Source organism: Amphiura filiformis, chromosome 8 (genome assembly GCF_039555335.1).
Source record: "Amphiura filiformis chromosome 8, Afil_fr2py, whole genome shotgun sequence".
Classification (NCBI taxonomy): Eukaryota; Metazoa; Echinodermata; class Ophiuroidea; order Amphilepidida; family Amphiuridae; genus Amphiura; species Amphiura filiformis.
This window is the reverse complement of record NC_092635.1, coordinates 25,131,413-25,143,127: the sequence shown is the minus strand read 5'-3', so window position 1 is coordinate 25,143,127 and position 11,715 is coordinate 25,131,413. Positions and strand designations below refer to the sequence as shown.

The window sequence follows — 11,715 nt, the reverse complement described above, 5'->3', positions numbered from 1 at the left end:
GATGCTTCTGCCAAAATGTCAAAGACAGTTCTCAAAATAAAATATATCGATATTAATCAGAGCTGTGATAAGGCCCGCCGATTACGAGCTGATAAAACTATAAAGTTATGGTGAAAGAGGATCATCTTTTCAGAGTTCAACAGGCCTGTAACCAGGGGGACTGGGGCAAAACATTAAAGATGTCAGAAAAAGAACAGACCAAATCAGCCCTATCTGATCATGTCGCCCGGGCCAACCATGTAACAAATTGGGATGAGTCAAATATCCTTGAGAGGAGGACACATATTTCTTAAACCACATATACGATCCGCTTTTAAAGACTGGAAAAGAGACTAAGCAATACCGGAAACCAGTTTACAGGGAAAGTAGCTGAGATGACCATATCAGCCAACATACCTAAAGAAGTCTTCTAATGTGAAGGATGAAATATTGTAGTGTGTAAAAATTTACTTGGTTTGTCAAGCTAAAATATCAATTAGTTTATTTAATAATCAACAAACATGATGAACATATTCAAGTAAATTATTTTATCTTACCTGTGCAGGCTCACTGTGTAATAATGAGTACAAGTCCATATCTGAAAAATACACAAACATACAATGGATGCTGTGAGAAATAGCAATCACTTCCAACAGATGTTCACAAGTGTAATGTGAATTCAAAAGTTCAGTTCCGAATTGAAGTTTTTTGAGTAGGGTTTTCACCTGTACAAGTGTCCCCATATTTATGCCACATTTGTGACTCCTCGCCACAACTGAGCCCGGATGTCGCCAATCATCATTTTTGAGATATTCAACCAAAATATTCTGCTTGAAATTAGCTTTAAAATGATGTATATCATGTCTATAGTACTTGACATTTAAGTAGTGAAAATCAATAAAACAGTCAATAAATCCTTTCTTTCCTATTGTTTATTGTTAAGTTCGATGGAGCATATCTCAATAGTGGCACTGGCGACATCCGGGCTCAGTTGTGGCGAGGAGTCACATTTGTCCTTTTCTTACATTTATTTCATAATGATTGAAGATAATGACACCCTGTCTGCATACCATAAAAACTCAATGGTTAGCATAGTATTATGTGCTTACTACCATGCGCTTTTGAAAACATGAAATTGTACAAAAGTCAGGCGCTTTACCAACTGAGCTAATGTGGTTGAGACACACATTTGCAGGTTTACTTGTTTGTATTTAATATATGTCTATATCGATGACTTGCTCAAAACCTTTTACATTTTTGCACATATATGCTAACTATAAAGTTGTTACTGTATAATATAACCAGCGTTCGAAATAGGGCCGGTCAGCCGGCCATTGGCCTGTAACTTTTTGGTCTGGCCGGTAACTTTTCTGACTTGCATCAATAGTTGCCGGCCCGGCTGGCCGGTAACTTTTTAAGGTCAAGCCCGGCTGGCCTGTAACTTTTTGAGGCATATTTCGAACACTGAATATAACTATCTAAAACTAAACATAATGCCCATATCTAAGCAATCGTAAGGATTGTGGTGATTTCTATGACATTTATGTTGCTTGATCGTTAAAACAAATGCCGATATATTGGTCAGCATGCCCTAGCGTAGAATCACAACCATTTAGCCAGTTAACTTCAAAGCAACTTCGTAGCTGTGATTGAACGCTGGTGTGCAGTAGCAATTTTTTGTTGTACATTGATTGCTAGTATGATATGGGCATTAGGAATATTAATATCAATACACAATATTATGTGACCTGCATATTTTATAATCAGGCTACAGACAGATAACAAAATAGGGCTATTCCATTTGAATTCCATACAACCCCTATGGAAGAAATTCCACAAGGGGAATTTGAAATTTCAAATGGGTTACCTAAATGGGTGACTCAATTTGAAATCTACACCCTTGTGTGGCAGATTAAGATCATGTCTTCCATAGGGGTGTGTGGATTTCAACTGGAATAGCCCATTGACAATCATTAATTTGAGCACTTACTATTAGATGACACAGGTGGTATACCAAGAATATGACTGTAATCAGGAAATATCGGCGGTGACGTAGGATGAGCAAGGTCACGAAGCAAAGAATCCTGTAACCCATGTACCAAGTTACTATGCGTCATTGGAGGCGTGTTGAAATTCCTGGGAGGTACCATATAGTCTAGAGATGGTGAAGGCCTGGAAATATAAGAAAGAAACGATGAACTGTAAAGAGAAAATTTTAAAAAGTGTTTAACAGTAAAAAAATTAGGGAAAAATTAAACATGGGTGAAGTATTATAGTGGATACTCGTTAACACAAAATCTGTTAACACACAAAGTTCCTGCTAAACAAAATGTTTTTCAAAGGTCAAATGCGCATTCAATTCACCAGAAGTTGAATATGTTTTGATGATCATGCTTGCTCAGTATTTTTCGTATTTGTTAAAGTCCTCCTGAAAAGATTTATCATGTGCCCTTCTTTTAAGCCCTTGCACTATAATATGAGCTTGCTTGTTATATGCCCTGGCTAATTAAATGTAGTTGTTGTAGTACTGCCTTCTCATTCTTCATCTTTCATTGTTGTATTTTTTTGTATATCTGTATGTTGCAGAGATGCCAGTGACTTGCCAAAATGTTTTAGAAATAATACAGACAATTGCGAGCAATAGGGAGCGTAGCAACTGGAGTGCAGCATCTCACATCCGGGGGTACATTCACAGCCCAATAATTGGCACCCAGCACAAGAAATCTGTGAGAATGTGTATACATAAGGTCCTTACACACACAGATGACAATTTCCAAAGAGTAAGTGGAATAGGGCCGATTTCTGCTTTTCACACACTTTCTTCAAGAAACAGGTCGTGTTCTACACTATTCCACTTTACTCACAGATTTCTTGTGCTGGGTGCCAATTATCATGATTATTAGGCTGTGAATGATGTCCAGGAAGCTGTTCCATGTCAGTGCATTTTGATTTTGCTGTTGTGTCAGTTGGACAACTGCTTGGTTACTGACATGGGTTTAGAGTAGAGTATTGAAGTAACCCTGTGTGTAATTTTGGTTCATTTTGATGCACAGGATTTTAAGATAACCTTGTGAAAAGTTTCTTTTTTGGCTTAGTGTATGTATTTACTGTAAACCAAAATAGTATTCCAGGCATTTTGTATAATTAAATTATGTCAAAAAAAATGTCTTACCAGTCAGAGTCAGAGAATTAAATAAAATTCAATTTGGTCACAAATGACGCAAATTATAGTTTGATATTGAAACACAAAATTTTAAACAAATCTGTCAGTAAAAGTGGACCAATTTGCCAATTATTGATGGATGTCCCACAAAAGGGCAGTGGGGCAGTTACACCACTGACAGGCCTATCCTACAATATAATGCCCTATAACACTGACACACTCATATGAAGTATCATTTATGTGTTCCCATCCTCAAGCAGGCCCTCACATTTTCAACCTAAAACACTGACATACTATGTGAAAATACTAATCATTGAACATCCTTAAAATATTCTTAATAAGGACACCCTTTTCCACTGACCACTTTTTTTTTCACAAAGATTTCTTGATCCCTGTGTGAAATATGTGGGGAAATGCATGGTCAAGTTTATTATAGCCCTATTGAAATCAGGATTGAAATGCTTACCTGAAAGGCTGATTTGCAGGTCAATTGTGCCATTTTTTAGCACAGACAACTGAAATTGGGACCCTAAATGTGGTTTGTGATGTTGGGCAAGTGTGATGTCTACCCTTTCTGCTTGAGGATGGCAACACATTGAATTTGAGTGCTCCCCTCCATCTGATATGAGTGTCAATTTGAGACAATATATTGTAGCAAATATACACATTGAATCTCTTGGTGAAATTAGTACTGTGACACTGTGTATTGAGAATGGTTCTCTATAGTTGCAGTGTTAGAAATTCGCCAAAAGTTTCCTTAGCCCTCAGGTGTACAAATCCATGGGCTCTCATGTTGCATTTCTAAGAAATTTGGCCTTTGTTGAATGTGATGCCTTTGATGAGGTAGAAGCACAGTTCCGGACCCCTGTTTTTTGTGCTGTTTATGGAGGACAAAATAGTGTTCCTCCAGATTATTTCACCATGCACCTGGTAAAGTTCAATTTCTTGTTTGTGTTATGAATCTAATGTGTTGTGCCAATAACATAAGCTTAGTGCTAAGTGTAGACCTTTGCTATGCTCAAGCATAAAGACACAAATTATTGTCAATTGCAGGCTTTGCCAATAAATGTGGGACCTCCATATGACAGACTAAGATGGTGGATTTACCATAGCGTTTTACACAGGGTAGTTTTCAGTCACAACTCTTGGGTTATATATCTAAATGGATGCCTTTGTATTACCCAAAGCCCTTTGAATAATACAAATTATTCTCATAAACAATATTTGATTACATTTACTCCATTATAAGCCACCCAGGGTTTTCATAAAAGTGCACATTTTAGGTTCTCAATCAGAAGGCGATATGAGTCAAGCAAGGTTATTACTGTATTTCATTTAGCTGACTTACAGTCACTATCAAACCTCTATCACTGATTTACCTATAAGCAGAATACAATAAAAGTGATCAAAATTTGGATTGGGGTATTTTTGGAATAAGCATACAATGTGCTAATTAAACCTCAAGTGGCAAATATGATTGAAAGGAATTGAATAAAGGGGAAAATCTGAGAATTAATATGAAGTAGATGTGTCCAGCAAAGCTTTTGCTCAAGCCATCAGGGCATAACAATACATAACAATACAAATAAATGTTAAAGTTTCCGTTTATAAAAACCTTTTCATAACATTAAAAGTTGCTACAAAACAGTGTAACTGTTTCTAAATGTTTGCCCAAAATATTTTACAGTAACATTATAAAATCATTGGCTTGATACAGAATGTTTATAAAAATATGGTATGTTTGTTGGATACTTTATTGAGTTATTGGGCAATTTCATTTGCCCCCCCCCAGAAGATTTTGAAATTCCAAATTGTTGTATCCAGACCCAACATTTTTATCCAAAAACAATGGTAAAGGGTTGTTCGTGCCCCAACATTGAGACTAATAAAGTCCACACTGACAGGGAAAGGTATAGGCTCAACATGCAAGATCCCAAGGCTCATTGTAACAGGTTCTCTTTTTCCCCATGTGCATGATTTTTCCTGGGAGGGGAAAATATCAAAAACTTTTGTTTTGGATTATGCTTTGTCATCAAGTATAAATCACATTAGGTCTAAGGCTGTGCTAACACTTTTCTTTGACCACAACTTTTTATTTTTTCAAATATCTTGAAAATTCAAGCTAATTGAACAGACAGTAGTGACTTCCTTGACTCAATTCCTATAAGATCATATTACCCTTTACTATTTAAGCAAAATTACCAAAACTGTAAAAATACGGTCTGCAGACTCGCCTTACATAAAACATGCACAATATTTCACCTGCAATGACCGAAATTAAATAGAGATACCAGTGTCACCTTTCACAAGGGGATGTGGATTTGACATGGAATAGCCTATTTTGTGAACATGGTGAACATGTCACCTGCTCCCACAAAATGTGTGCAAAGTCCCAAGTTGGGAGTTTCAAAATGTTCCAACTATAGTCTCTGAAGTACAAAGTACCGACGCAAAAGAACACATTGTGCCGACTTTGAAGGCACGCATACCTCAGCAGAGACGCAACACTGCTCACTGTTTACGCGCTGTATACGCGCTGTATATACGTGCGCGTTGTCACTTTGTACATCAGAGTGGACAAACTGTATTCAGTTCTTCAATTCTGTCCCCATTCACAAAGGACATACCACTGGTGACTTAAACAAACAACAGCAACTCAACTAATGGGAAGGTCTTGAAACCACCCACATGTAACTTTATGCTCATTTTGTGGGAACAGGTCACATATTGTAATTTGTATGCAGAAAATCACTGGAAGTAGCTCTAAGTTGACCTTAAGATTACAAATTTCAACCCAAAACATTGCTCCTGCTAAGTTTAACTTTCATCTTTATGTTTGCTCAACAATGTTACTCATACTTTGATAATTACTCAGGGGCCCTTATCCAATTCATTTCTTTCTTATTTAATCATTGTATTGTATTCATTCACAGCATAAAGATTTACATTGGGATCTTCTCTCCCTACACCATATTTGACCCAAGAACCCCTTCCCCCACCCCCGGTGATTTACCAAGTCATCTGAAGCACTAAATGATAACCATTTCCTGAAAGTCAATCTGGCATTTTTTCAAGCAAAACAATGTTGTAATTTAAGAGTACAAATATCACAGCTGTGGAGCACATATATACCAAGATAATGATACAACCAGCATTTGCCTGAAATTTCATGCTAAAAGTGCACACCAAATGAAGGGGGTGATCAACAAGTTCACAGGCCCGCACTTATCGGGAGAGGGGTAATTAGTTCCACTACGGTAATCAAAATTATCTAATCAATCAATCTATATGTACTTTATCTCTTACACCTACACCTGGTTTATGTTGTGAGACCTGCCTTTTAATTTAAACAACTTCTATAAATTCTATAATGAGTTAGTAATTAAGAATGTGAAGTACAGAAATATGAACACAAATTAAACAGGTAGGAAATACACCACACATCTGGCATGCAGGATTTGTGTTTTGCAAGCGCTAAACATTTAATAATAACACTGCCGTCTATCATATATACAATCTGTACACATACATACGCTATATAGAAAAGAAAAAGGGAAAATACAAACTACAATGAGAAAAAAATGAAGTGATAATATCTAAATGTAACTATTTACAAATTTCAATATATTTTATATCTTTTTTTTATAACAGTAACTGCCATATTCTCATACTTACTGCAAAGTTCAAAAATGTTGAAAAATGAAAAGAGGAAACATCATTTTGCTGTATTCTGTTGATGAGAATTTTGTACCCAAACAATGAACATGCAGGGGTGTGTGTGGTTTGTCTTTCTTTCAAGTTGGTGAAGGCCTACTATTGTGCATATCATAATGTATATATTATTCTGCTAATGATATCTATGATCATACTGGTTAAAAAAATAATCAAAAGAACATATATTAGTGTGGATAGAGAGCAAAGTCCCCACAAGAAGTTAAAAGGTTTGTTTGTTTGTTAGTATGTACTGTACAAGTTTCATAAAATAGATAAAAAAAATTATAATTGACTCATTCAATTATGTAGACAACTAATTTAAAAAAATCTGCTTTTGCTTTATGTACAAAACTATTTTAATCGATATTCTCAAATAATACAGCACCAAGTATCCACTCAAGTTTCATTTTGGGGCCGCTACATACTTTTTTTAGTGGATGCAGAATATTCAATGTAATATGTCTTTGTTATTTAATCTATTCCCCTTCTATTTCCAGTAATTAATGTAAAATCAATTTAATATATTTCCACCAAACATTCTACATTTACACATTTTTTTTTATCATCAAGCATTTGTTAGAAGTTAAACATTACTAAATAGAATGGGAATAGATTAAATAATGAAGACATGTTAGGCCCATGAAAGTCAATTCCGAGTTTATCGTCCCTTTTTTTTCCCGGGTTGGTGAGGTGACTTTTTCATTTTTCATTATTTCATCAGATTTCATTATTGACCTAAAATGCCTGTTGATTTAAAGCCACACTCATACATGTTATTTATAAACAGGTTTTTATATGGGTAGGGACTAGAAAAGTTAGAAAAGAGCCTCGTTTTGCTTCCAAGTTATGAATTTATGTTTTACAAACAAAAATATATGTTTCCAATTGCTAAAACTGGTGAAAACACAGATACTTTGGAAATAATGAATTATTTTGGCACTTTTGAAAAATTGATGCGGGTGTTTTTGGTTTCCAAAAAGTGACGCGGGCGGGGGACGATAAACTCGGAATCGACTTTCACGCGCCTTACATCAAATATTCTATGTTGAACATGAGTCTGTTTGGCCTGTAAAACATACTGAAATATATCCCCGATTTCAAGTGCTCTCTGTGCATGTTTGGTGTATTAAAAAAAATTGTTTATTATTTTAATCCATATTCTTAAATAATAGAGCACCAAGTATCCACTTAAAGTGATTTTAAACATACTCAAACATGTATCTCTAATTTCAAGTGGTCTGTGTGTGTGTTTGACATATTCACTTGTTGTTTTTAATAAGGACATGCACAAGTCTTTCAGCTGGAGCGTAGGTACCATTTTTTGGCCCCTTGTCCCCAAGAAATGTTTGAATACCAATGCTGAATTTTCATTTTACTGAGATTCAAATTATCTTTGAACTTTGCGTTGTCTTATGAGAATACAGCAGCTACCCATCATGCACTCCTGACACAGGAATGCCACAGATAGTTTTATGTTATAGATTGTAACAGAAAAGTATTGTTTTATTTATATCAAAGCCGTAGCCAGGGGGCAACGCACTCCCCAAAATGCCAATCTGACAAAAGGTCCGCTTGTTTGAAATGTGAATTGGCATTTGACCATAAAATATGTCTGGCAATTTGGAACACAGCTATTGGGGTAATACATTTAGTCCACACTCCCCCTATGGAAACATCTTCCTCAGGGAAAGCATGGATGTCAAATAGAATGTACAAATTAGGCATCTCCATTTGAATTTCATACACCCTCTGAGAATGATTCAACCTGAATCTTCCAGAGGGAGGCTAAGTTTCAAATAGAATTGGTTAATGCGCTAATTCCATTTGAAATTCTTACTTCCCTTGTGAATGATTTGGGAGATAATGGGAGTGTGGTCTTAAAATGGATGACCCCATTACTAGCCCAGTATCTAGCTTACTGAAAGGGTAAGAGGGAGACATACAAATGTCTCCATGTTGGCATAATTAAATGAAAATAACTAATACTGGTAATAAATAAAAATACGTATTTGGCTTACCTTGAAATAAAACAATGCTTTTTAAACATCCTAGAAATATACCCAATACAGTGAAATGAATTCAGGAATAATAATTTTATATGCAACCCCAAAAGAAAAGTGGCATGATAATACTGCAGTGATAAATCATATTTATGCACATCAAAATTGGCCACATACTGGACATAGGTGCAACATGCAGGCTTCTGTATTTATTTGACACCACATGTTTGCAACATACATCAAACATACCATTAAAAATGTTTTAAAAATTTTAAATGAGCACTTCTGTACACATACCTGTTATTTAAGGCTATTTGAAAGTATGCTCAATCATGTTTTGAGAAAATATCTGGCTCTATGAACAACTTTCAAAACAGTTTTTTCCATTATACGGAAAATGGATTTGTCAACAAACTGAACAAACTTGAAATGTACAGGAATGTTCAACACATATGCACATCAAAGTGATTTATTTTTGTCAATGAAAAAATAAACAAAAATCTGTGACAAAGCACATGCAAGTATTGACTTTGTAATTGACAAAATCTCACAGTAACTAGAATTAAGCGGTTCGTAATTAAGGTGGCCCCCACACAAAGGTGTGTAAATAACAAAGGTTTGTAAATACAAATAATTTGCAAATAAGCTCCTTAATATTTATAAATATGCAAAACTATACAGCACATCAGGCCACAATATCCAATCACCGTACCAAGTTTGAAGTTGATCGGTTATTGTGTTGGAGCTGCACAATGCATTAATGAATTTGCTTCTGCCAGGACAGCCAGCCAAACAGACAACCATTTGGATGATAACATAAGCCCCACAGATGTGTGGGGGGCAAAAATGATACAAAACACAACTTCATCCCAGAGAATCACAACAATAAATCCTGATCATTTTAATCTAATTAGCTCAATAATCTTGTTTCAACCATCCCAATCATAATCAATAACCAGAAAATTCTCACACATTTTCTGTAATAATTTATGATAAATTTTGTTGTGCGAGACTCCCACATGTATCACTTAGTATACTGTTAAGATTTAATATACTATCTTTAACTCACACTTGAGTCTGTTTAGGCAAGACCATTGCAATTAAGATCTTATAACAAAAGCAGCATGAAATGCCAAGGACTTGTGGCTTTTTATACATCAACAATACCCATAAAAGATGCTTTTCCTTCTTTCACTATGATGATCCAAATTGAACTCATATCCAGTGGCAGAGTTCATTAACCCTGCATTCAACATTAATACCATTTGACTTTGGAGTATGAGTTTTCATACCCAATGCATTCAAAGGTCATTACATGAATGTACAAAGATATTGGAGTTGAAGAACTGTGGCATAGGGATGAGCATGTTGTTGACCTGAATGTTCATTATCTTATTATTCTATGCAACTCAAGGTTATTTCTTAATATTCTTGCATATAAGAAATGCCACATTAACTGCATCATTTGCATTTTCTGCATCTAGACACGTGCTAATTTTGATATAAATGATTTATGATGGAACATAACAAGTTATCACAAAATCTATTTGCATATTTTGAAACTGTTGAAAATCTACTCGATGGGAGATCCCACTTGTTCATGTTTCAACTCTATTTGCCGTAATATGGTTAAGCAAATATTATAGAGATAACAGATGTAGTTTGTTCACGTTTAAGAACAAATTGGCTTTAAAAATCGGTTGATCAAACAATAGGAACCTATTGTCATACATAAGTTGAGATTCAAAGAGTATATGAATGACAATTGAAAACCATTAATGTGTTTTCTTTTCATTCCATTTACCCTGCTTGCTGAGACTATCAATTAAAAGTATGACACAGCTGCATTGTTTGAGTAATAATTTAAATATAGATTAATGCAAATCATTTACAGTGCAGAGTAAGAATAATATATGCCGATCTTTGTTAAAGGGGAAAACTCAATTAAATGCACATAGTAGTGTGTAGATCCCTTACGATGACGAAAAAAACCAAGTCCAATAATTTAATGGGGAAGAAAAGTTTTGATTTCTCTTCCCAAGTAAGGATAATTTATGTATTACTGACTACAATCATTAGTAACTACCAATACACCCATGTTTTTCCTGCATTCATTTCACTGTTTTAGGCATTTAAATATATCAGCACAAAATACATGACTTTAGACTAGATCTTTGGAACTAACATATTAAAACATCTTCAAATGATTATACTTTGGACAAAATATAGCCAGCACAACATTCATCATTAAATAATTTGTATATATACAACTTTGTACAACATAATTGTAACTTTTTATCGTTTTCACATTCAGATTTTTCTTTATGATAATGTGTAATTGAGTTGAAATTTAAAAGTTAGGCAGATTCTTTCTGCTCATTAGAACAATTCTTCGGAAGACTTTCATTTCAAAAGCTGAAGGTATTTTTGTATCGGGTTAAATGTTTTCAATTAATAATTCAACATGCAATAATCATAAACAAAAATTGAATTAAATCTTTGCATTTTTGTATTCCTTACTGTTCATAGTACAAACTACTTTCTTTGCATTCGTTGAGGTGAAAGCTATTTTATAGCCAACATGTTTTAAAAATGATTCGATTCTTATTAAAAAGTACCTGTGACAGCTGTCAAATTTTAAAAAACTTCTCTTCAGTAAAATCTGTTAACTAATAACTTAAATTTTTGCAAAAGCAAGTATTTTAAGAACATTTGGTAAAATTTGCAATTGCTGAAATATTGGAACTTTTGTCTGTATTTCTTTTTTCCCGCAAAACTTCCAATTTTACTTACAGTCAGAAGTTGCGAAACCATAGATCTAAGTCTGTGCAACATGTTTTTATCCTTTTACAACTCTGC

At 34.7% G+C, this 11,715-nt stretch overlaps 1 protein-coding gene across 3 annotated transcripts in view; it reads right to left on the bottom strand.

The window, feature by feature from the left end:
- The window catches only part of LOC140158842 (E3 SUMO-protein ligase PIAS2-like), a 107,540-nt gene that overhangs the window by 7,784 nt on the left and 88,041 nt on the right, over positions 1–11,715 (bottom strand). For 2 of the 3 annotated variants that reach the window (XM_072182089.1, XM_072182091.1), the window contains 2 exons: positions 1,970–2,178; positions 537–577 (listed from right to left, as the gene is read on the bottom strand). In XM_072182089.1, coding sequence (XP_072038190.1) covers positions 537–577; positions 1,970–2,178 — 250 coding nt within the window. The remainder of the gene's footprint in view (positions 1–536; positions 578–1,969; positions 2,179–11,715) is intronic. The other variant, XM_072182090.1, reaches the window with a different exon arrangement.